The sequence below is a fragment of the Sitodiplosis mosellana genome, unplaced genomic scaffold, assembly GCF_009176505.1.
Source record: "Sitodiplosis mosellana isolate CC-2019 unplaced genomic scaffold, AAFC_SMos_1.0 Smas_scaffold_6226, whole genome shotgun sequence".
Lineage (NCBI taxonomy): Eukaryota > Metazoa > Arthropoda > Insecta > Diptera > Cecidomyiidae > Sitodiplosis > Sitodiplosis mosellana.
This window is the reverse complement of record NW_022601467.1, coordinates 13,920,112-13,947,295: the sequence shown is the minus strand read 5'-3', so window position 1 is coordinate 13,947,295 and position 27,184 is coordinate 13,920,112. Positions and strand designations below refer to the sequence as shown.

The 27,184-nt window shown below is 35.6% G+C and overlaps 2 protein-coding genes across 3 annotated transcripts in view; one reads left to right on the top strand and one right to left on the bottom strand.

Moving 5' to 3' along the window:
* Positions 1-22,875, top strand: part of LOC129578491 (tachykinin-like peptides receptor 99D) — a 41,019-nt gene extending 18,144 nt beyond the window's left edge. For both annotated transcript variants that reach the window (XM_055467182.1, XM_055467183.1), the window contains exons 2-9: positions 4,652-4,800; positions 5,043-5,245; positions 7,067-7,215; positions 19,477-19,598; positions 19,829-19,932; positions 20,826-20,951; positions 21,131-21,322; positions 21,532-22,875. In XM_055467182.1, coding sequence (XP_055323157.1) covers positions 4,713-4,800; positions 5,043-5,245; positions 7,067-7,215; positions 19,477-19,598; positions 19,829-19,932; positions 20,826-20,951; positions 21,131-21,322; positions 21,532-22,455 — 1,908 coding nt within the window. In that variant the 5' untranslated portion in view covers positions 4,652-4,712 and the 3' untranslated portion in view covers positions 22,456-22,875. The remainder of the gene's footprint in view (positions 1-4,651; positions 4,801-5,042; positions 5,246-7,066; positions 7,216-19,476; positions 19,599-19,828; positions 19,933-20,825; positions 20,952-21,130; positions 21,323-21,531) is intronic.
* A 1,395-nt stretch (positions 22,876-24,270) lies between these two features.
* Positions 24,271-27,073, bottom strand: LOC129579472 (fatty acyl-CoA reductase wat-like). Its single transcript, XM_055469579.1, has 6 exons — positions 27,050-27,073; positions 26,404-26,750; positions 25,645-25,779; positions 25,131-25,250; positions 24,654-25,040; positions 24,271-24,558 (listed from the first exon to the last, which is right to left on the bottom strand). The coding sequence occupies exons 1-6, from the start codon at positions 27,071-27,073 to the stop codon at positions 24,453-24,455; spliced, it is 1,119 nt and encodes a 372-aa protein (XP_055325554.1). The 3' UTR covers positions 24,271-24,452.
* Positions 27,074-27,184: the final 111 nt, after the last annotated feature.

Here is a 27,184-nt window from a genome sequence, read left to right as displayed (position 1 = left end):
TCTCTCTCTCTCTCTCTCTCTCTCTCTCTCTCTCTCTCTCTCTCTCTTTTCACATCAATGAAATAAGTATTCCGCGGAAAAATTCTCCGCATCAAATATTCCCCCAATAGAAAATGCATAAAAAATGAAATAATAATTCGATCTTGCTATCAATGCCTTATTTTTTGGCCACCTTGAAGTGCGTTTCGGTAAAATGTCTGTATATTGTGTCCAAGACCGCGGGGTTTGGGATCATTGTTCGATTTTGTCGTAAATGGTAAAATAATTGCAGTAATCAATTCATAATAATGTGCTGTTGGGTATGCTGCACCGAAAAGTAACCGAAAAAACAACGACAACAACTATGACGGTCCTCAAACATAATTAGTGCAGAGCGTGTACACATCAATCCACATTGGACATTGGTGTCACATGCATGCAAAGTCTGTCAAATAAACATGGGTTCTTTGCGTTCGGTAAGTTACGGTGGGCGAACGGACCAGTCAGGCTAAAGTAAAAATCAACATGCTCTCTCGCCGTATAAAAATAGCATGCAAGTAGTTGATGAATGAAAACAGACGAACGAACGAGCTATTTTCCAAGAAAATCAATCTAAATTTCCCTAAGTATGTTTCTCTTGTATACTTTCTTCGTACTTCATAACTCTTATGCATCACCGTTTCCATCAAATCTAACCCAACCATCGGAATTTAACATATTTATACACATGCCATACGCACAGGGAAAAAAAGACACACACAGAACGAATAAAACGTGTGTTGTTTGTTCTGGTATTTTTTTTTTCCTCTGATTTTGAACGTCTGTTGTAAGTCTGTAAGACGCACGTGTTGATTGACAAACCATACCAATCTCGAAATTCAATCCTTATACAATGAGCTTTGCTTACAACATAAAATCATAATAAAAATCGAAACATAACATACTAAACAACAAGATTGCATACCAAATCATTGTATAGAGATGTAAAGAGAGGAGCGGCGAAGGAGATGCCTATTTAAAAAAAAATGTACTCATCAATGTCAATAGCAATCCAACGCTGTGATGCTACTTAAGATGATTTTGTTTATTTATATACGTCAAGGTTGATGTTATTCGTTGGCCAAACAAGAAATGTATATTTCATTCGCACAGGGAGAATTCCCTAAAAGCAAAACGCTCACGTACTTCTCCAACGCGATGAAACTCTTTCCATTAGCGCTCATTTTTGGCACGGCTATGTGTGCAATAGTAAGAATGACAACAAGTTGACGATCGTAGTGGTGTAACCACAAGATAATACATCCGCATTTAGTCGCACAAGTCATTGGTTCATTTGATCTGTGAAACATCCCCAGAAAAAAAGGAATACATTCAGTATATTGGGCATAATTGCCAACCGGAAATGAATTTGGAAGAGTTCCGATAATATGGTTTCACTTTTTACATCTACTTGGTATCAGCTACAAACTATCAATGTATCAGCGTGTGTGTATGCGTACTTGTGCAATATAGAGAGAGTTTATCTGTTTTTTGCGAGCACCGTATGTGGTCCACCAATTTAAATTCTATTTCCAACTGAGCAGTGTGGATGTGGCACATGCATTGAACTCGTGTTTATCGTCAATCATTCGTTTATGGTATTAGGCGATGATCTGAGCAGAATGCCAGATTTGATGTCGAAAAAAAAGCAAAGTCAGTCGGTCGAAGCGTTGAAAATTAAAAAAAAAGAAGTAAGAAAAACGAAAAAGTCGAAGAACGTAGTGTTTTTTATAGCCATTTTTTATTTACAATCGCAATGTCTTCAGCGTAAAAACCGCCATGAAATATTGCTTACGTTCCAAAATAATGAACAAAAGTTTACGTTTCGATGTCGGCAAACGTTTTGATTTGGAGCCGGCATGCACTATGGCATACACACATTGGTTAGGTAGGAAAAAAAATTACGGATAATTTATTGTTTCAGTTTATATAGACGCGTTTTTTCTAACAAACACACACACACACACACACACACTCTCACTCCAGTTCCTTTTCTTGGCATTCCGAACGCTTAACTTTTTTTTCTCAAGCGATGCGTTATGCGTTTCGAAAGCGTTGTTCTGGTTCAAACAACCACATAAGGATCAATGAATCGGAAGATTAATCATTCGCATTGGAGTGGGCACAATGTCTACAATCGAAAATCGCATTGCCACAAGATATGAAATTATTGGCAAGTTTTGATTGCATTTTGGTCACATACATACTTTTTTATTCGCTCCCGTCGTATTTCTTCGGAAGATCATAAATTATGAACCACGTTTCGCGTATAAAATTTTCATGCGATTATACGTAAAGAGGAAAATTCAGATTTGTTTGTCCAATTTTTTTCGTTGATATCGATCTATGATTGTTAAAGTTTATTTTATTACATTGATATATCGATGGTATTTAAGGGTATTTTTGCGCAACCAATGACACTGTCCTATAAATTACAACAATACATTTCACTCATTGGCTTCACCTGACACCTCCACGAATTGTCCACTTGAATTGTTGAAATATGATTTCCTTGTAAATTAGCTCAAGATATCACATTGCCCACACACATCAAACTGAAATCGGATAGACGATTGGCTTTAATTTGATTGTCAAGCATCGCAATGTCATTGGAAATACAGAATATCTATGTTTATAGTCTATGACATAAAATGATACTACGACGTATATTTTTATCGAAAAACAGTGTGTGTGAGTGTGTGAGTGTGTGAGCTGAATTTAAAGTGCGGAAAACTCCTTCGAGATATTCTATATAATAACATATATTTCCATTTTTTTTCCTCCAGTGTTTCACAACCCTTTTTTTCTGCTTTGACGTATCATACAAAAAATGTTTATGCGATATTATCAATTGAATTACATGCTGTTATTTTCACTCATTTCTGTGCCGTGCTTGTTTGCCATGTCAAATAAAAAAGATGTCAATGTAAAATGTACGTAAATTTCTGACACGCGCCCAGATTGAGACAATAACAAATTATATTTGTCACACATGTTTGGGATAATGTGACTTCATCAGTTTTTGTCATTTTCAATTGAGATTTGCTGGCTGTCTTAGCATATATTTCGGAGTTTCTCAGTGCATATTATTCAATCCTTTTTGCCACACCGCTGATGCTTTTGTTCATTTTATGAATGAAGTACACAAAAGATACACGTTTTAAATCACTTTGCGTAACACGTATCGATACGTAGAAATTCTTCAATATGCTAACATGTAGAATCAATCGCTTTTGCAACTAATTTGAATAATAGAAGAAAATTTCGGAAGTTATCACATCAAACCGGCCAATCCGGCTTTGCCTTTGACTATAAAATATCTCAAAAGGTAAAATTGCCAATTTTAACGCATAAAATCTTCTATCGAACTATGCCGGCTCTATATTCCACGAGGAATGCCCATAAAAAAACGAACCATTGTTCAATAACAGGCTAAACTCATTTATACGTCATTGCTGATCTATCTCATGCCACTTGAATGAATTCAGGTGTGTTCATTCATTCGGCTGAAATGATGCAAAAAACGAAAATTTATTTGAAAATTCTAACGCTACTATTTCTTGTGAAACACAAAATAAGCAGTGCAAGGATGAGTAAAAATTCTTAAATGGCAATCCACATGAAATCAACAAAACAAAAAGAAAAACAACGGCATATACACACACACATACATAAACGCGCGCCTTCAAACAAACATTGATCGAAGGTATTTTTCATGGGAAATAGTATGAGTGACTTATGAACGGTGTGCTAATGCCATAGCATAATAATGAAAATTCGGCATGTGCCTTATGTCCATACGGTGAAGCCATATGATTCATATTTTATTTTCATTCTATTTTCCATATTTATACACTTTTTTTGGCGTTTACAAAGCACTGAAGTGACAAAAAATCTAGCGTCACGGCTGCGTTATGATTGATGAAAACCAAAAAATTGTTTCGTTCGTTCATTCATTTTCATTCAGACTGGGTAAGTGCTCTTTTTTTAATGCATAGAAGAAGAAAAAAAAAATGTCGTGGCTATTATGAATATCCAGAAAATGCATAGTCTCGAGCAAAAATCGGCACGTAAATCATGGCTAAAGACAGTGGCCAACGATGGCAACGCACATTTTTCATCTCAGCCAAAAATCGCAATCTCTCTGTTCTTTTTCAGTTTGTACGAAAAGACACAAAGGTGCTGGTTGCGTATGGTCGCCTACCAAAAAAAAAAACCGAAAGAAGAATGGAAAAAAAAGACGTTGAAAAAAACGGCAGTATTTACGGCTGTGTGACTTCACAATAAAATGTTCAGCATGTGGTCTAGGCAGAAATAGGCAGCAATTCAAGGTCCAGATGCCTTTCATGAGAATCACTTGGCTCATGAATAATCGCTACCTGGAAATCGTAAAATTACTGATTCAAATTGTTCTTTTCAATGTTGTCTTCTCACAAGCACTTCCAAAAAAAACCTAATAACATGAAATAAATCGAAATATCGTGAAAAAAGCACGATTTGTGGTTTAAGATCACAATAACGATATGAATGAGCAAAAAATATGAAATTTTTTAACGTAATCAAATGGATTTTCTTCACTCTCATTTTTGTTCGTTGGTTTCTTTTCATCTTCTACTCTTTTTTTTCTTTTCAGACGATAGACGCAAGAGAACGAACGCATTCAACGTGATCGTCCAGACAAATCGCGACGCAAGATGGACGCGAATACAACGAGCGGGTTTGGCAACATTGTACAGAATAGCAGTCGTGTTTTGAATATGTCAGAAATTGATTTGGACAATGGTAACTTGAATCTCTATGCAGCAATATGTTAAAATAAATCCCTGGAATTTTGTCTATCAACAAAATGACTTTCTTTATTCAACCGTTGACTTTTTTTTTCTTCTTTTTTTCCCTCTTCTCTTTCGGTTTCCATTTGTTTTTCTCTCCTTTAATGTGTTTGCGCATTGTCCTTGCGTTGCTTTTCAATGGTTCACCATCAAAACATCAATCAATGGGGCGATTTCATTTTGAGTGGCGCGCAGATATTTTGTACGAAGTGCCTATCGGAATTATCGTCTTATTATCTATATTTTATGGCAGCATAAGTATAATTGCGGTGATTGGCAACTCACTGGTAATTTGGATCGTAGCAACCACTCGACCAATGCAAACAGTTACAAATTTATTTATAGCCAATTTGGCACTTGCTGACGTTGTCATCGGTATGTTCGTCATACCATTTCAGGTAAGTCTCTTTTTATTTCACTGCTCTTGCACTTTGTTTTTCATTCGTTTCTTTTCCAATTTCCTCAATTGTTTATCCATCTCATCGGTTTCATTGTGGTTTTTGTTTGGTTGCAAAATATTGTTTTACTCATATATTGGATTTCCTTTTCAATAAAAAGCATTTTCAATGCAAATATATATATGCGCTCAGCTAAACAACCAATTTGAATGAAAATCTGAATTGAGCGAGACACACACACACACACACACACACACACATACGCACAGAACGGGAAATGGAATGAGATGTTCCGTAATCAGCCAGCAATGTTTGGGATACACACTGTTGGTTTTCGTATGTAATTGAATTTAATTTGAATGGTACTTATGTTGTGTTGTGGTGGAGGTTTCGAATGATTGCGACTTAAGAGGCATCGACTACAGCTTATACTCATTTTGGTGGGATTGCGCATTTTGCGTAGCCCACCAAACAAAGGCTCTGCAAAGTCAAGAAGAAACATTTGACCCCGTATCGAAACAAATATCAATTGACGACCATATATCTATGGGTGAGATTGAGAGTAGCGTATGTTTGATTGACTTTGTTACGAAAGAGAAGAGCAAGTTTCTGTCGACTTAAAAATGGTTAAAAGCGAGTATGTTCGTTTTTAAAGGGTCCTCGCGGTTTTTCACGGTTTCCGCGCAACTGATAAGAGATAACAACTTGGTGTCTTCGGCAAAGTTGTAGCACTCGAGATCTTCTATAACATCGCTAAAGACAGTTATCTCTTATTTCTTATCAGTTCCGCGAAAAGCGCGAAAAATGATAAGAAAAAAAAAGTTCTATATAAAATTTGCTTTTTTATGTGCGCGATTTGCGCGCAACTGATAAGAGATAAGAGATAACTTTCTTCAGCTTAGTTATAGAAGACCTCAAGTACTACAACTTTGCCGAAGACACTATGTTGTTATCTTTTATCAGTTGCGCGAAAACCATGAAGACCGCGGAGGCTAGACGGTACTACAACATACTCTACTTTAACGCCAACAGAATCATCAGAAAACATACTCGCCTTTTCAAAAATATAAATCGAAGAAAAAACATACTCCACTCTCAATCTCACCCATAGATATAAATAGTACTATATATATGGATTGCTGCAAATAGTCAGAAAACCGCAAATTCTTTGAAGGCCTTTTATCGTAAATCAGAAAAGGTGCTAACAAATACAGTACTTTTGGGTTTGATGGTACGTTTGCAATTCAAGCCATACATACTTTTTTTCCCTTCAAAATATCCTGTCGTTATTCGTCGAATCTTTTCCCAAACAATGTGAATCGTACGGTTCACGATGATTCGCTCCTGATTGTTTCATTCATATTCTCTCGCATTGCCGTTTCGGTGTTCTCGGTGCCCAAAATCTAAATCACGGCGTTTAATTTGATGGGTTTGCCTATTTGCTTACTCGAATTTCAAAAATTTAAATTGAGCGAATTGGCCAGACGTGCCATTTCTCATGATTGTTTGTTACCCGGGAACACACAAAGAACGAACATAATTCGGATAAGAGTTCGCCAGTTATCGTCGATTAATTCTCGGTTGATTTCGATTTCTTTTTTTGATTCGTTGATTAGCACATTGTGCGCATAAGAATGAAAACCGAGAAACCGACCGAACTTCAGACAAAAATTTCACCATTTATAAGGATAAAAACTTTGAAATGAATGCCGTGGCTGTTTCATTATTTCTAATCGTTTTCATTTTGTTTCGTTTTCTCTCTCTCGCTATTCCTCCACTTTCTCTGTTTCTTTCATTTTTTCCTATTTTTCTTGTGTACAGTTTCAGGCGGCGTTGCTTCAGCGATGGAATTTGCCCGAGTTTATGTGCGCTTTTTGCCCGTTTGTTCAAACGGTTAGCGTGAATGTGTCGGTGTTCACACTGACAGCGATTGCTGTTGATCGTCATCGAGCCATCATTAATCCACTAAGGTAATTTTTTTTGGACAAAAACCTCATTTTCTAATCAAAATCGATTTCTCTCTCATTTGTCTTCTCTTGCTCGCTCGCTCTTCTTTGCTTGAGTCAAGCGGCTTGACTCTTCGAAAATGTGTAAAGTATTTTTGCGAGGAGAAATGACGCTCCGCCGCAACCAATTAAACTGAATCTTTCTTACAAAATTATTAAGCTTATTTATTCGTTTTATTTCGTTATTTCGATAGAAGTTTTTGTTGCAATTAATGAAAGATTAGTGTCTTTTTCGGAGAATGCCTGTGTGCGTAATGTGTATGCATGCCATTGGCTGCATACCGTCTCGTTCTTTTTCGTAAGAAAAGCTAAAAATTCACGCACGTGTAATGGGCATGAGTAGCCAGCACACTGAGTGAATAAGAGTCGGCCAAAGTTTCCACTCTGCAAAAGAATTACATTTATTTTAATGAGCTTTATGCAGTTTTAACATCTTCAACCGATGCTCAAAATAAATGGGTAGTCTAGACTACCTACTAATTGATCTGTAAATTTTTGCAGCAATTGTAGCCAGAGCTCAGAAATTAATAACGGTGTTACGATTGATACACCCCACAAATACCATTGACTCATGAATTCAGTTGTCGATAGAAGCATCAACAGAGAAACGAATCAAGAAACAATCAAATCACCTAACCGAGCAAATGATAAACTTATGGAAAGTCACACAAAATGCGTAGCTTAATACTTTGAGGCGACATTTTCTATTCCCTCATTTGTTATTCATTCGCTGTGTGTTTGTGATTCTGTGTATGGCAATTGATTTGAGCTGCCTAGACGCAAAAATTGTTCACCGTTTCGTTGGAATCGATGAACGTTCCGGAAATATTGGGTAAAAGTTCCTTAGAACATTGATTCAGTAGGATTCAAAGCAATAATTATTTTACATAATTACATTGTCTTTGAACATAACTTCTTCGGTGAGTTTTCGCTCATTTCTTTTTATTCTTCGTTTCCTTCTTTCATTTTTTTGTCTTTTTGATTTGGCAAAAGCTTAGTCATTAACAAATTTAACGCTTACATAAATTGATTTACTCGTGAAACGAACCACATTTTGGTTTCTTCTGAGTATTAATTTCATTTCAAAAACGTCTTCTGTCAATATTCGCTGTCTTATCACAAAGTCATGTAACATTCCATAGCATCGTATACACATCTCTTCCTCTTATTTTTTTCCCCCTTTATCTCTTGTTCAACAACAACAAAAACAAATCGGTGCACCATTAACCCTAGACCCTGTGTTTTGAGCTTCGGTTGAAAAGGAATAAATACACAACTTAAGGTCAAAACATAACAGTTATATTTTCACTTAACCATCTTCCAGTGAACAATGCCGCGGTGATGGGGATTAAGTGCAAGCCATTGGATGTGCGAACATTTGGAACCAACATTAAGTTCATCTCTGATTTAAGCATGTTGGAAAATTAGTATATTTCTTCATTCAATTTGAAATTTCTTTTATCCATAATCGCGTTAGAGCTGAAACGTATTTATTGCCCATATTGTGGCAGTCAATTTGTGGTGTTCTCTGGAAAAATAATCAATTTTTAAAGCCGGAACATTTAAAGTTGAAAACCTACGCCAAAATATACGAATCTTTTGTGAGTCTTCAGTTAAGAAAATTCAAAAATCTCCTAAAAATTACGTCATTCGTTGTATGTTTTAATTCTTGGGCGATGGAGCCGCTTTTTGATGACTTTTCGCATGAAACAGAGAGAGAGGGAGAGGGGGGGGGGAGAGATAAAGAGAAAGATTGCGGCAACAGAAGGAATTGATCATGAAAATTACACAACATTCAACTTTAAGATTTACAACAGATTTTTCGGAGTCTAGAAGTTTGGGTGAAACACTAGGGGCTTCTGACTCCAGACGAATGTTTCATATAAATACGTATAACCACGTATAATTGCCGTATATTTTGTGCATATTTCATATATAACCCGCGTATACGCCGTATATTTTAACTATTTCGCATATAAATTTGTATTGGCGAATAGAGATAAAAGCTCCTAGGTCAAACAGGAATTGTGTATTCCATATGGATCGTAAGAGTTTGTTTAAAACAACCGTTACATTGTCCAACTGATGTATGAATTCATACAGAATCACAACGTCTCTCTCTCTCTCTCTCTCTCTCTCTCTCTCTCTCTCTCTTTCTCTCTCTCTTTCTCCGCATTTGTGCTCGATGTCTATTGTTAGTCAAGGCGACACGTGTTTCGTGGCATTCAAAACCTGCCTCACTATACGATAATTCACTGTTCATCAGTTGACGACGGAAAATACATCATAATTTTTTACTATAACCGTTTCAATGTGCGAAACCTGTAGAAAGCATAATCAAAACGAAGTTTGGCTTATTATTCCCTCTCATCAACAAGAACACCGGCATATAGAGAGCAAAACAGAATATGCGAAAGAGTGGGACAGAGCGAGAGAGATAGAGGGAGGGAAAGGGGAACGAATGAAATAATGTGAAGGCAATGAACTATTTTTCCAATTCTAGAGATTATTTAAGCATATAGAATATAGCATAGCATTTCAATGGTTTGATAATGTAATAACATTGGATTTTTCTTTATATCCAATTACTGTTGGCAACAGGGCCACCACATTACTCTAGTACAATAGCATACAAAGCATAGGCGGCAACATTTGTTCCATTTCTCTCCTTTTCCATCATGATTGTTTGGCTGAATTTGCCCTTGAATATTGAACATGTTTCAACGGATTTTTTCTTTGCCATTCTTTTTCTTTTTCTCTTCCTTTCTGCCCATGGCGTCAGATTTTCGTCGAATTCATTGAATGGGGGTTGTGAATGGCATTAACAGTGCAACCTTTGACTTTCGTCCTGTGTGGAATTAGTTTTTTTTCTTCGGCATTGCCTTTTTTTTCGTTCACTACAATTCGTCGCGGTGTTCCATTAAAATAATGAAAAATCGCAAACTTCCATCACCGCGTTTTTATTGGAAGAAAAAAATAATTAAATTGGCCTTTTTGAATGAATGCGACGATGATTCTTCTTCTTCTTTACTTTTGTTTCGTTAGAAATTCCGAAACAAACAACAGCGACAGCACAAAAATATGCACGTACAATTAATTTCGCTACGGAAAAAAATGGTTGATTAAGACGTGTTACGTCGATTAAAATTTGTTCTTATACTTTGAAGTTCAATGTAGCGAAATTTCACATGCTCAGTTGAGCAAAAATCACTTCTGAATCAAAAACAGTCAAATGCTCAAGTGGAATCTGCATTTTCTTAAAAAAAAAAAAAAGAAACGATCGATAGGCAATGGAATTCATTTTATGTAAATGCTTTGAATGTCATAAGATTAAAACGTAATTTTGCGACAAATTGCTGAATACGATGGCCCTTGTCATTGCTGCATCGGATAATCTCATCAATATATTATTGTGTTGAATTGATTGTACCAACGTTGTTCATTCTCTTGCTCAATGCTCAAATGTGTGCATTCCCATGATATTAGAAAATCTGTATTGATTTTAAAACTTTGTTCCAAAATTGGCCGGAAATTTAATTGAAATGTACAACATCATGTATTCAACCCACATGCATACGCATGCACGCACATACAAATGACGTCAACCGAAAATGAAATGTGAACAAAGCTCGTGTTGTGATGATTTGTGTTATAAGATTACTCTATGTTCTGAATAATATATTATCATCTTACACAATCGCATCACTACTATTATATCATAAAATATTGCGGCCCGAATCATAGCATCCGGTTGCTATCGGATGCCAAGCTTGTCATGCACAAATTCACTCGAAGCCGTTTCTATTGATTGGACTAAGTCGCAGGTGATTTTAGCCATAGGATGCTACTTCAATTGAAATTGACCTGTTGATAGTCAATGTGGCTGATGTTTTTGAATAATATCCCAAAACAAATCTGTTGAGATACAAATGACCGACTTTTTGTCAATCAAATACAGCTCTACAATTATTGCATCGCATGTTAGTTTGCAATTTTACCAGGTTTTCAATTTGAATGACGTAAAAACACATTAAATATTTCGAAAATAAATTAAAACCATGCTTTTATCCAGGAAATAGGAAATAGGATCCATACGCAGGACATGTTTGTATCAAAAAGATAACAAACGACATCAAACAAGTGGAGCAACAATGTAGCATTCAAAAGTTAAAGAGCTCATGCCAAACACACTTTGATGTTCTTTAAATATTGATGAAGGAGAAAAATCCAATCTAAATTCGCAATGAAATGACATTGAAGGCTTGAAAAGTTCAAGCAATATTTCGTGAAAAATTAAATAAATTTTTTTCTGAAGATAAAAACATGGGTTGCATTCAGTTTTTGTTGTTGTTTCGGCATCTGATTAAAGATCGCTTCCGCTTCTGGCACCATTTGAAATAAAAATTGGGACTCTCTGAGGAGGCTGATTTATGCTGCCTGCTGAATGTCATCAATTACGATTTCTTACACTTTGGCCAAATACACGCGCTTACAAATAAATATATTTCAATCATTTCAAAGTTCTTTGCAGTCAACGATATGAAATCTTGATAAACATGCGTTGGTTTCACCTTGGACTTGGACCACGGCATCAAAGTTGACATGTGAAGCAGAAACATGTTTTGAGCAACGAAAATTCTCCAATGGAGCGAAATGTATTCATGTATTCTTTTGTACGCTATTACAAATATGTATATACCTATGTATATTCATCAAATGATAGGTATACACTGCTATGCAGATCGCAAAATTGGTTCCCCAGTGAATTTGATCGCTGTGCACGATAAAAAGGTAAAATGGCGAAATGAAATGCAAATGTTCGTTATCAAATCATGTGGTACGTTGTGTGTAGATGCCCATTTCATTGATGAATATTTGGCCATGGCTGCTTCGGTTTATTGGTGTATTCTGACGCTTTTCTATTGACAATGACATAGATAAACTGTATTATACGGTTCCCGATGGGACTATATGCGTCCACAGCATATTTTATTGATAAATACAAATTGATTGTGTGGCATACGTGGTGCTTCCATCTTCGGTGTATTTCCATCAAGAGAAATATCATTTTGAAATCCAGAGATGCATAGTGACAGATAGCTCTGTCTATGAGCCGATAAAATGCTATTTTCATTCACTCATTTACTCCCAGCACACCACTTCCACCACCAATACTTATTATATAATCAACCAGCATTCGTCTAGGATGTACATCAAGACGCTGCTTTCTCCACAACCGCTCACTCATTCATTTTTCTTGCGTTTTTTTTTTCACAGCGCCTCGTAGGATACCATAGCGTTATGAAGCGTGTAAATAAGCTCGACATAATAATTTATTTTTGGCGAAACATACTCAATTCGTAATGATGATACATATCGTTATCGCCTCTCTGAATATCATTTGCCTGTATAAATTATACGAGCCAGTCATAAATAGATGACATGTACACTGTATCGCCTTATTTATCGTTCGGCAGTAACAACAGCTCACTCGAAGTAGAAAAAAAAACGGCCGGAAACTGGTGAAAATATGTGAACAAAATATAAATTTTTAATGTTAAGACAAAAAAAAAACAACGGTTGTTCACAAAATCACCAAGAAATGTGTTGACAAGCTGCCATTTCGAATATGATCTACTATCCATATTTTACCCGTATCATAGGTTTATTCTTATTAGTTGTCAACTAATTTACCGTAAATTTTTGTTGAAGAAAAAAAAGAATCTTGTTATTACCTACTTATGATGACAATGCTAACAAAGGCATTCTAAAGCAACGATTCATTTATTCTCATTCATTTTGGGTACAACATTGGTCCCATTCATCTCTTCGCCTCCCTCTCACTCCCGATCTATATCTTGCCTTGTGCTTTTCTTCCACTTTGTACAATGATTATGAGCCAATTTATGTATTTTACTTCCTGAATTTGATGTATACAGCAATCTGCAATCATTTTTCAAAGTTTAAATCCGCTTTGCAAACAAAGGCATTTGAATCCTGTGAAATGTTGTCACATTCTTGACGGAGCATTAAAAGTAAAAACACATTAAAATATTTACTCACAGAATAATTAGAATATTAGCCGAAGAAATAGCTCTTTTATTTGCTTAAAAATCTCATCATTTTGACGTTCAGTATCTCTCTCTCTCTCACTCTCTGAGTGTCTACTTCACTCCGATTCATGCGGAAATGCATTAGAACATTTCAAGCAGTAAATATTTAGCAGCGAGTTTTTTTCATACTTCATATAATTTAATTAAGATGGATGAACATTAAACAGCATGACTTAGGGCGACCGAGTCAACGATAATGCTCATAATCACACTGAATGGAGAACTATTTCGGTGAGGCTAAACGATAAGAAAACGCTTCGTCAAAGATGTGGGGAGGCCTGAAAACATATTTTTGTTCTTCGTATAGGCTCGGTAACATTTAAAAGCCACATCGTCGCACGATTCTAAGAGAATTCTGATGAAAGTCATATTCACATCGTCATCATACGAAGATAAACTTCAATTTGATGATATCACTGAATTTGTTTCCACCCATATTACAGTGATGACTTCGATGTGTGTACGCTTGTTCATGTGTATATGACATGGTGTATTTCTTTTACCACAATAAATGGCATTAAATCTCGATAATTACTTAATTCATTCATCTTAATACATGCTTACGACTCCATCGGAGTGTGAACTTTTGAAAGCACACAGTCAAAACAAGTACCTGGAAACGAGATTGATTTCTTGGGAATTCAATGATTTCAAAGAAAGATAGAGCTGAAGAAAATAATCAGATCTTACCCATTCCTTAACCCATAACATAATGTAGCCTAGCCCGACATTTATAATCGGTTTCTGTTTTGTTTAAATTTTACACTTTTATCAACTTCTCGGCGACACTATCGAATTTTCCAATCATTGGAGTGTGTCGTTGTTTTTCTTCTCCCAATTTTCGTTTCATAACATTGTGAAAGCGATTTTAATTGACTGGTATATTGGTACACTTATGTCAGACACCAAATTCAATCTACATTTTCCTAAGAAGTATTCAATTTCGTAATTTTGGGCTTTGTGTCGCTTCTGCGAATTAGTATTTTTTTCTCATTCAGAATGGGAACACATTCTACATACCTAACGACACAACGAAATGCTCGACACACTTGTACAGTGGTAGACCTGATTTCAATGTCAAATTATTCAAGGGTGTCCAACGACACGTACTTCACTTTCTACGTCAGAAAAAGCAGATTACTGTTACTGACGCCATATCGAAAATTATGATATAGATTTTCTCGTGAGTGCTTGTGCCGTGTGCCCGTGGAAAATTGTTGTTCAATCGTTTTCCGAGTAGATATTTTTCTCAATCTGTCAGTTCACTTTTGATGATCTTTTTTATTGCGAAAAGTTGCAAGTGTGAAAAAAAACGCGCACACGACCGCCCACCCACACACATGATTCACATCAAATGAATCCATCATATCCACCATATAGTCAGTCAGCGGAAGTAACACATTCCATGACCAATCATTTGAGATATGTATACACATTACACATACATATATGTTTTCAGTGTAAGTTGACCTAGGGACTGTGTAATCATTGTGCTTTATTAGCGTAACTATGCATTGCATAACTTTTATTATGTTTTACTTTTCACTCGCTCCACTCTTTTTTTGTCTCACCGTTGTTGTCTGGCAGCACGCACATAAAACGGCACCAGTTAAATGTGGTCTAACATCAAAAAGTTCGAAAAAACAGAAAAGAGCACTTAATATAAAGACATGAGCAATAAACAACAGCAATCACATAGCAAGAGTATGAACAGAGTGATGCTGGCGATAGAAAGTGAGAAAGTGGGTGATATAGACTGTAGCACACAAAATTTGTTCCAGATTAATTCACACGATTCAAGGCAATTGTGTCAGTAACACGAAAGCATCGTGAATTTTTTTCTGCTACTTTTGCACATCCCACGTCCAAAACACTAACCAAATGTTGTTTGTTTGTTTTGCTACGATTCTCAGCATTTCACGGTCACCAAAAATCGTTTCATATGGCAAACACCATAAGATTGTTTGGATCTTAATTGATTTTTATTCAGTGCTAAAACGACAGTTCCGGATATTTAATTTAGTATTCTGTGAACTAAGCGACAATTTATCCGTATAACGTCATCATTTCACTGGGTTCTTACAAACTTGATCGTAGAACCCAACACAGTATAAAAGCTACGGCCTATGAAATAGATACAGGCTGACATTAAAGCTTTTATCGTTAATGGTATGAACTGTTGGGATTGGTTTCGGAAAGCGTTGCATTTTATTTAATGTACACAAATAGTAATCAGTTTCGTCGATCATGTGCCGTAATCAATGATAACATTCAAATTAACGAAAATAGATATGTCAAAAATATGGTGTCATGCCTTTCGATAGCGCAATAAAACCAATCATATCTTTCATCATAATAATGGCAATACCATGCTATTTTATGTCACTGTCGATCAAAATTTTATTTAAAAAGAGAGGGAGCTTTTCATCTGACAAATGGTCGTACTTATTATAAGGGCTTAATGGTTGCCATATTCATGACCTTCATATCGAATGACATAGAATTATACATAGGCACTGAAACCTATAAAATAATGGACAACAAAGATAAATCGGATCAAAATGGAAAGCAAAATGGCAACAACAACAACAATTTGTTTTAGTAGTGACAGTAGAAGAAATTTGAATTTAAAATCAATTTAAAACAAAATCAGCAAAAAGCATCGATAAAGTGCTGTGAATTAAGCAAGATTTATGAACACAGAAATCCCTGAGATATTCTGCGTCACATTTGTCAATAATATTTTTTATGAACACGTTGTGTTGTCTATTTGTTCCCCTATAGCTTCATCCTCTCTCTCTCTCTCTCTCTCTCTCTCTCTCCCTTGAATTTGCAAAAGATTTTACATATTATCTTCCCTTCGATTATGATTTGTTCCATCGGATTCATTGAATCCTAAAAAAATACGATTCATCAATATCCAGTTTATATTAAAAAAAAACTTTCTCAGCATGACGTTCATCCCAGTATTGGGTTTGGTTAGAGTTGATTTACGCAGTGTCGACAGAAAAATAGCATGCAATTCTTGCTCATAGATTACCATGGTAACGGTTGTTTTTCTTCCCTCTGTCCGAAGAATGAAGATAATAATTAGCATTAAAATCGAAAGCGTGAGCGTTCACACTTGAATTTCAACAAACAACTGCAAAACACTTAAATCCAAAACAATATCATCCGTACCAAAAGAATTAGAGTGATTTGTTTTCCAATTAAACCACCGGTTTGGTTTTGCTTCATTTGCCAACTCATTGGAAATTCGAGATGTAACAGTTGGTGATGATAGTTTTATCCGGGCATAAAAATAGAATGTTTGCTCTTCTTTTCTCGAAAAAAAAGGGAGAGAGAGGAAAGGAGTAGTGCTTTTTAAGTTGTTGATATTAGCAAGAACTATTTAATTGGTTCGTCACTTCCGAGAAGGGAAGCACACCACTCTATCAAGAATTATATTGATTTTGATGGTTTCGCTTACCAGCTAGTCTTTTGTTGAATAAAGCCATAAGTGGTCTAACGAGCTACGAAGAATTTCAAACTATTATCCTTTTTTGTTGTTCGGTTTGTTGAATGGTAGCCGGTAGTGAATGAAGTCGCCTCTCAAAATAGGATGGCTGAGTGGGTTTCGCATTATTTTTTCTCATTCTTCTTCGTATTTTTCTTCGTCTTCGTCTTCGTCTTCGTCTTTTCAACATATTTCGCACATACGTGACATTATTACGAAAATTGTGTGGTGAAGACTTTGATTCGGGTGCGTCTTTAAGATTTAATTTTGTTCAGACGCGTCGAACGGACTCAAATACAAACAAATTGGCAGCATGTTTGCAAGCCAGCAGCCAGAAAAAAAGAATCCAGCATCTCTTATGGTCTCTCCATTCTCATTAATATTTGAACCAATGCAATATTTTTTTCTTGCTCAGTTTTGTTTCTGCTTCGGCTGCCATACACTTTAATTTAGACAAATGTTTTGGCGTGCCGATATGCGTCTGAAATAAAATATCGTTATGGAATTCGTACGAAAAGTGCCTTCGAGAACTGACACGAGATATTACATGAATAGCAAAACGACGAAAATAACAAAGAACCAACGGAAAAAAGAAACGAACAAAAATGGGCGAACGATGAGAAACCTAACTAGAATGGGATGGCACGTTTTTACTAGTGGGGAAATCCAATTGTACCCTTGCGGTTGGCATTTGTGCGAAAAACTCAACGATGCGATAAAATGAAATGCCACACGAAAATGATTACATAACATGTTTGTGTTTGAGTTTTTGTTCATGTTTATGTTTCTGTGTTTGTACGAATACTCTTTTTTTCCATATTTTTCATTGCATACAAAAATAATATACACATAATGATGAATAGAGTGAACAAGGTGAGATATTTTGAAACATGAATATATTCCGGTAATATACACCAGGGGCTGCAGTTCAAATTAGGAAATGGAAAACCGAAAATGTCAACAAAGAAAGAAGAGAGATAGGCAGAGAGAGAGAGAGAGAGAGAGAAAGAGAAAAAAAGAATGAAAAAAACTTCATTTGGGTCGTTACCGAGCGGAATCGTTGTAAATAACGCATACTCTAAAATATCATGGGATCGACACACAAAAAGCGTACACAGTCCGTTCCAAAAAATGTGGTGCAGATTCGTTGCAGCCAGATAGTCAATTTTTTGTTGTTGCAAATATATTCAAAATTGATCCCAATTATACACATGGTTTCACGGAAAAAATTTCGACGCAATGATTAAATAGGTATTAGTTAGGATCAAACATGATGTTTATTTCGATTTGGTTGGAAATTTTTCTCGCCTCAATTCAGTGCAATTTTTTCGTTTCGTATTGTGTCTATTACGATGAATTTGGTTATAAATCCGGAGGTTAATTGCTGGTTGCCATCGTTACTAACCATATTTCTATAAAATATTGCTCACTGGCCCATGTGTTTACGATTCGTTTGCGAAATTCAATATTTTTACGGAGTATACAAATCAATCAATTTCATACTTCATGCTGATTTATAGATGTCTCAAATCTCTTCCCAATTGATAGTTATGCAAAACTATTTCTTTAATATATTCCATTTCTTCAATGGAAATGGAGTTGCGTTAGTTTTTTTTTTCAATTTATTCAGAATGTCATTCTTGAAGGCACAATTCTTTAAAATTGAGATGAAGTGGATTCGGCTTATGATAGCTCTCTAATATGTTTGTGTTGCGCAGTTTATCGCCGTTCGACTATTCGAAATAACCGAACCTGCTTATATTTATTTAAGTCTAACTGTCTATTGTCAGACGTGTATGTATATTTTATATTGTGAATTGACTTCATATGGTTTTGCACGTACACATGTCCCATTGAGTGTTACGATTTTCTTGCGTTGGAGACGATGGTAAAATCGAAAGATTATGGGGCAATTTCGGCAATTGCACGAAAACGACAAACGTCATGCACACCACACTACGAGAGAAGAATGAAAAAATGTCACACAATGAATTGAACATAGCATAAATGGTACAATTTGTGTTCAATATGAACGTTAATAAATTTTCCGATACAGTCATTTTGTGATGCTGTACAGATTGAACTTCAAATTGATCAATGACACACATAAATAAAACGTGATCCAATCGATGTTTCAATCCTACGCATTTATATGTGCAACGTATGCGAGGCACATTTTTTCATCTTCCTTTTCGCCTTTACATGACTTTGATTCTTTTGTGTTTGTTTTGTGCGAGATACATAAATATATATATGCATTTATCATTCCATGCCACTTGTTAGACATACGCGTATTTTTTCCGCTGTCAAAGCAAATATCTGATTGAAAGAGTGTGGTTTTGTTGTTTGCTTCCGCCTTAGTCAATATCAACGAAAAAAAAATACTCATCTCTAGATGGCACATTGTTTCCATCCAGTTAGGCAAAAAGGAAAATCGAAACGAAGTTGGATCGATTAATGACATAACATCAACAGTGCATATTGATTGCTTTTCATACATTGATTTTACGATCGCTCTTCCTTTTTCACTGGAAGGAAATTATTTTTAATGAGATAATGAACATGATCGTTATTTACTTATAATATTTTATTAAATTTCTTGTGTTTTTGTTACAGAGCTCGGCCGCCCCGTTATATATCCAAGATCATAATAGCTTTTATATGGGTTATATCGCTCGCATTTTCAATACCAATGGCGATTGCATTGCGTGTGGTTAAAGAGAACAGCTATCAAGTGTGTAAGTTAATTATGTTATAATTTTGTGAACGCCACATGTCGCCAATCATCAGTATACTATATTCATAGTACATTCACGAACAAATCTTACATGATTTCGATATTTAATTGGAAAATTCCAAAACGATTGTGTAATATTTGTTGAATGAACGCGTCTCGGCCATGAATTCATCGCTTTAATATTGTTTCATTTTCTTCCGATTTGTTTTATTTCGTTGGTATGCTGTGCAGTGCCCGATAAAACTATTGAAAAAATCGAGTATCCATTCTGTAACACTGGCAACATGGATGCTGAGAAATTCCAGCAGTATCGATACTATTTGGTGTTCGTACAGGTTTGTATTTGTTTTCTGCTTAAATCGCTTTTTTCCACATTGAGATTAAATTCCGTTGTTTTGCATTGAATTCGTTTGGATTCTTTGTGTGGCGAACAGCTTTGGACAGTTTCATTTTCTATTATAAATCAAAATGCTATGAAAATTCCTGTGCATTGTCTTTGAAGACAATAAAAAAATATCGATTGAAAAATGGGTAAATAGCAACGAACGCAGCAAAATTCGAAAATGACTTTCGGCCGCGTCGCGTGTCGAATAAATTTCGTGAAAGCCTTTATTTCACGCTGTTGCCGTTAAATGTGTTGTGTCATTTCTTCGTCGTTATTCGAAACAAAGTAATATGAAATGGACGAAAACGTACACAATAATGCTGCATCGGGTTGTTGATTCACTTCGTCGAATCAATAACGATCAATCGCTATTGATTTATGTTATGATTGCGCGTAAAATGGCAATTTTAAAATACAATCAATGCACATTTGTTCAATATCGCTTTGATTCCGTCTAGTCGTTCAATATAAATATGTATGACTTGGAGACAGATTCATTTCGATGAGATCATATTTTGATGTTCAGCGATGCAATTTCGTTACTCCCAAAGCTGATTATAGGATTACTTTTTTTTTGCATATACCGAGCTTGTGTCGTCAGCTGAGCTTCATATGACTTCTGAGACTGTATTATTGATATGATGATATTATCAATCGATAATTTCAAATCAAGTCAATCCCATATCAAGTCAATCCAAATTCGCTCTCCATCATGTAGATCGGTTGCATTTAAATAATTCGATTCGTATGTTGCTTGCTGATTTCAGTCTGATTGTCTTCTCTTGTTCCCTATCGTTACAAAGTTATGATTGATTTTGTTCTTGTGTTTCATTTACTGTTTAGTATTTCATTCCATTTGGAGTCATCAGCTTTGTCTATATTCAAATGGCCATTCGATTGTGGGGCTCGAAAACTCCAGGAAATGCCCAGGATACACGTGATATAACATTGATGCGAAATAAAAAGCGGGTAATTATTCATTTGGCTTCATTCCAATCGTATTTCGTGGTTAAGAGTGCCTGAAGTCAATACAACGTATTGGCTTTTGATCACCGAATATACGTACACATGAAAATTGTTTAAATATATCTAATTTTTGCATTCGAAGCGCGATTTTTAAAGAAATTGCTAATGTTGACTATTTTCAGGTCATTAAAATGTTGATTATTGTGGTGCTATTGTTCGGAATTTGCTGGTTTCCACTACAATTGTACAACATTTTGCACGTCACGTGGGATGGTGTCAACGAATATAAATACATCAACATCGTATGGTTCTGCAGTGATTGGCTTGCAATGAGCAACAGTTGTTACAATCCATTCATTTACGGCATTTACAATGTAAATATTAATTATAACACATTATTTATTTTCAAATGTATGCGAATACTTACGAGTTTACTACTTGATTTTGAATACGATTCCTTGAAAATGGCCTAAATACTGAAACAATGTTTGCATATCTAATGAATGGTTTTTTGTTGTTCTTGTATTTACGTTTTTTTCTCTCTCTCTCTCTCTCTCTCTCTCTCTCTCTCTCCATTCTAAAGGAAAAGTTCAAACGTGAATTTCGGCGTCGGTTTCCTTTATTTCGCTTCACATTCGAGCATACGGACGTAAGTGAGAAGAATGTCTCGATGTATACACGCGCCAGTTCAATTCGCTCAAATTACACGACCACATCAACCAAAACGAAATTCATGATTCCACAGCGCATTGTTGGTGGAAACGATTCACTACAGCATTATAATGCGCTTCACATTGCCGATCCGCCAGTCGTCAAGAACAACAATGTAATGAACGGAAATCATAATTGGACTGTAAAGTCATCATGGCAATCAGCATTCAATCAGTCACCGGTGGTGGCAAATGGTACCGTTGTCGAATGGCAGGATAAGAAATGTGTTTGCTTTTCAAAAATCTATTGCAAGGGTACGGATCATCCGGGCTGCACCGCCACCACCACCACAACGACAAAGACGACGGCGATACCGTTGACATCGGCGCAAAACAATAAAAACGCACTGCTTGAACCATTAACAAATAACGTAAAAACCGGTTCAATCTATTCGCATGACACGGCGAAAAACTGCTGTTGCTGCTGCCAAGGGCGAAAAACTATTTGCAAAGATAACAACATTTTCGACAGTGAACTGTGCTGTATGCCAAAAACGGCAGCCGAATGGGAACAAGTGAACTTGTGCAAGGCGGAATGTAGTGCCAACAATAAACATTTTAAATGCGACGAACGTGACGAAGACATCGACGACAATGATGGCGACGATACGGATTTTCGAAATGAAATCATTCGCATCAATAACATTTATAACAATTGCAATGCAAATGCAAATACCAACGCCAATGACAATGCCAATACCAATGCCGAAGCGGTGCCCGGCGAGAATTTTCACTTGCACGGTTTCAACAATTCGTGTATATCATTGAGCAAGTATAAAAACGATATTAATCTGTGATTTTTATTGAATGATTAATTGATTGCTGTGTGTAGTAAGTGTGAGTACTGTAACATGAAATAAAAGAAGCCCAGAAATTGCATTTCCCTTCGAGGGAAATGTGTAGAAATTTACTGAGCAGTGAAAATCAATCGATGTTTTCTCGATATTTGATCGTCGTGAAACTTGCCATCACGTCTCGTGTTAGTTTATGTCCTTCTCCCCCTTCAAACCAAACCCCTACTGTATTTTTCTTAATTTAAGAGTATCGATGTTGGAGGTCTGAAAAAAATTGTTTCAGAAAAAAAAACAAAAAAAAAAAACAAAAACAGAAGTGTTGACGAGGCGAAAGAGATTAAGTACAATGTACATATGCTCTTTTTTTATTTATATGAATTTATTGTATAACTGTATGTTCGGTTTTAAAAAACCAGAGAAAAATTAACAACTTTACATAAATTATAAAATCTTACCTATTATTTTTCACATTGTTCAATATAAAATTGAATTTGTCAAAAAATTTGCCGATAGAATGAACACATTCAGAATGGAATTTCGCTTCTGAAATTATTTTTGTTAATCAAAGCTATACGGATTGAAATTTATTTGCAAGAAATTAGTTGGTAAAATGTCATTTGGTTAAGAATCATAGTTATTTTATATGTTCGTTGGAACAAATGTGAATCAAACAGATCAAAATAAAGTTTAAATAAAGAACAAAACCATTAAATACTGAACAATTTGTTGAGCTTTTTTTCTATTCCAAAGATAAGCTTTACATCAATTTCAAATCTATATATACAGTACTTGAAAAGGAGGCGTATTACTTGTAAGGCGGAGCTTCTAAAAAGTTCTCAAAGCTTTTATTTGCTTACGCCACGTCATAAAGTCCAATATCCCTTTTATAGAAAGCTTTCGGTTTCTCAAAGTTCAATTTTAACGAAAAGTCCCCATTTCCCTTAGTTTCTTTTTCTTAATATTCTGAGAATCACGAAGCAAGCTTAAAATCAAAGGGAAAAGTTTGTTAAACCAGCTAATTCCATGGGATAATTAATTCTTCCACATAACCTGCTGACTTTCAAGTGCAACGCTTTAGATTTATTTGAGCGTAAACTTTAAATTCATAGGGAAAGTGCCACAATACATTTCAAATGCAAGTCATTTGACACATAGCAGTCAATGCCATCTCAATTCCAACTCATTGAATCATTGTATTTTTCGGCAACTTTTTTCAAACGTGTATGGCTTTACTAGAATATAATCAACCTTACGGCGACGCTAACTAGCTTCTCTGTGGGCCGGTACTACACGTTAGCCAAAACGTATTGATGTTTCGCAATGGTTACTCGATGCATTTGCCAAAATACTATGATTTTTGTACTCTCTTCTACGATGTGTGTGTGTGTGTGTGTGCAGAGAAGCTGCTAGTGTCGCCGTAAAGTTAATTATATTCTACTCAAGTCACATACGATTGAAAAAAGTTGCTCGAAATATTCGATGATTCAATAAGTTGGTTTAGAGATGTCATTGGCTGTCTTTTGTTATTCCGGCAATATATTTATGTTTAAATTAGCTAAATCTCTTCACAATAGCTACTCAAAACTTTGCAATATATTTTTTTTTAGTATAATTTGACCAAAAGTTTCGTGTAGAATGGTTTTTGCGATCGATATACCAATTTATTTCGAGAAGAGATTAAACAATTACACTATAGTGTATACATTTATTTGGGTGAGAAAGTTTTTTTTTTGGGTTTGGTTTATGTCTTCTTCTTAAATTCGGCATAAATTTTATCTACTTCACAGGCAATTACCATTAAATTCGGAAATAATTGAGAGCACAAACAGTAAAGTGTTTTTCAAATGGAGAGAGATAGAAAAATGATTACGCTAACTGAACGGATGTACACATTTTGTTAAAATAGCGAGTGCAGAGAAAAGATATATAGAAGTACGGTATCGCATTTGAGGTTTTTTTCATTTGTATTTTACTTGTATTGTTGTTGTTGTTGTTGTTGTCTAGCCCAACAGCAATTTCATAATGTACTTGAATACTACTGAACTGCTCAAAAATAGGAACAACATATATGCTGACGACTTGAATAGAATGTGCAGAATTTTTAATCTGAAAATTGAAAATCATCACAAATTAGTCGATGGTGGATGCAATCACATACATGAAAGAAAAAAAAAGAAAGAGAATTATCTAACATAACATACCTGCCGTAATGTTTGATGCACTTTTTATCAGCTACCGATTCTTTGAAAAAATACTTCTTAATACCGGGCAGATAGTGGAAAAAGTATTCGTCCCAGTCAATGGTTCGCATATCGAATTCCAGAAAAGTTTGCGCGTTTCGATAAAATTTGTTGTTAGCCGTGCACTTTCCGTTGATCATGTCATTTTTCGTCGGCGTTGAATTCATGCCATTTTGCCATCGAATTAAGCCGGTTGACGCGTTGTGTGTTTGCAGTTGGCGTGCCGGTTGCGATTTCAATAAAGTGGCCAGTTGATCGATATTTTTATTGCAGAATTTCCACTCACGTAGCCCAAAGAATGACATCATCGACAAAACACGGTGCAACTTTTGATAGTTTCTGGCATTTCTGTGACACAAAGTACAAAGCAGACAGAAAACGCAATTTGTGAACAAATTGAACAAAAGAAAAAGAGACGTGCCTTTAACCATATCATACTTTCGTTTCTTTCCCGTAACAAATGCCAACAGATCCATAATGTAAGCAGGCACTGCGTGTAGAAGCACATCGCAAACGTTGAAAAGCGGTTTCCATGATATAATTATATATGAATAGTACCTGTACCGGGATAATTAACGGAATTTTCATTTACAAAACAATTGCCGGAGCGTTAAAGCGCTAAAATAAACAAACACGAAAAAATGACACCTCAAATATATTAAAGCCAGAAGAAAAAAAAATGAAAAGAGCTTTCGTTCATGGTTGAAATAGATGGAAAAAAAAACCTGATGACTTTTTACCATCTTCCTTTGAACTAGACAAAGAAAAACCACTTTCAAAGGGACGATTTTAATCTGGATAGCATGTCGTTTTTTTCATTCTTGGTTTATTTGATGCGTCGTTTTTGTCTGTCTCAAAATGGATTATCTTTCAAATATCTTGTGTTTTGAATAGTGCATTAAAGTGTTTTGTATGAATGGTGTGTGTGGGTGTCTGTTTACACATTTATTACCAGACGGCTTTATTTAGCGGCTCATGTAATCCTTTTCGCACGGAATCCATATAACTGCCCCAAGTTAAATTATTTTTATCATAAATATAATTGTAGACAGGTATTTCTGTATGATTTTCCATTCGCGATTTGAAACTGTGAATAAAAAGCAAAACAAAATCCAGTTTTAATTCAATCTACTGGAGAGATAGAGAGAGAGATGGAAAAGGAGTATACAAGAAGATAGTTATTATGTGGCATATCATTTTATGTTACGTAAAAAGTCTGTTTAGTTTTAATCTATCTTTAACATTCTTATTCGAACAAAAGTCGTGCGTCAACTATAGCAACTAGCGTTTCTATGTCGATGCCAAGGAAAACGATATTCTTTTCACATTCGTAGCGTGACGCTTTCGTTAACATACTATAAATGTTTAAGAAGGTAAAGGAAATAAGATTTCATTTACGGTTATCAGAAGAAGAATGAGTAGCGTTTGAATTGAACGTGGTCGTTTAGCTATTGACACTGTTGAATCTATCGTTTCGTGACGAAGTGTGCATAAAAATTCAATTGACGCATTTGGTTAATAGACATTTTCCCCTTAAAATTACAATGTACTTCAGTCAAAAAGGTCAAAGTGTCCTACTTCCTCCCTAACTGAGATGGGTTATTTAAAATGAGGTTTTCCAATAGAAGACTATTTCCCTAACTGTTGGCGTAGCTAATTTGGGTTTAGTATTCCGAATTATATCTGTGTGTGTATATATTATGAAATGTACCGTTGATTTATGTCCCATGCAGCTGATATCATGGCATTGACGCAGTAATCGGCTGGCACTAGGTTAGCTTTCTTGTTGCCATTGCCAAAAATAACGTGCACAACTCCTCGAACACAGCCCGAGCAAATGCCAGACGGACCATATAAGTTGTCTGTCCATCCTGCCACTGGTTCCTTGTATGTTGAGAGAACAATCGGTGGTCGAAATATCCCAGCTGGGAGGCCGTGTGCTTTGTGATTAACTAGATTCTCCGAACATTGCTTTGTCATTGTGTACGTGTTTGGCATTCTCCCGACCAAACAGTGATGAATCTTTTCCAAATGTGAATCGTCTAAAATTCTAGTGATCTGTAAGCATAAAAAACAATCGACTTTAGTGACATTGTTGGTAAATTGAAACAACACTTTATCGACGCGTATTTATAGCATTTAATTCAAATATGCACGTGCACAACTCGGTATTATTATTATAGAACGGAACACAAAAATACGTATATTTTTAGACGGATGTAATTCAGTTGCGGACACTTTCTGTGACTTACCACATTTTTCCACAAAATTAACCACCACAAGCAATATACTCACAACAAATATGAAGCAACACAGAAAAGTATGCATGCAATCATTCAATCAAAAAGAGCATCTACAGTACTGTGTAGGTTCTTGTGCATGGATTAATAATCACCGTACAACAAATTTCAACTTTTGCTCTCACACATGGACACTTTAAATGCAGGATGTTAGGGGACCTAAAAACAAACAAAACTGCATACTACGATTTC

Excerpts from the sequence above, each read along its gene's own strand:
- LOC129579472 (XM_055469579.1), bottom strand. The coding sequence starts at position 27,073 with ATGCACAAGAACCTACACAGTACT. Across the intron at positions 25,780-26,403 it reads GCATGGGACATAAATCAACG|TTTCAAATCGCGAATGGAAA; the intron begins GTACATTTCATA and ends TTTTATTCACAG. Across the intron at positions 25,041-25,130 it reads GTTACGGGAAAGAAACGAAA|AAATGCCAGAAACTATCAAA; the intron begins GTATGATATGGT and ends TTTGTGTCACAG.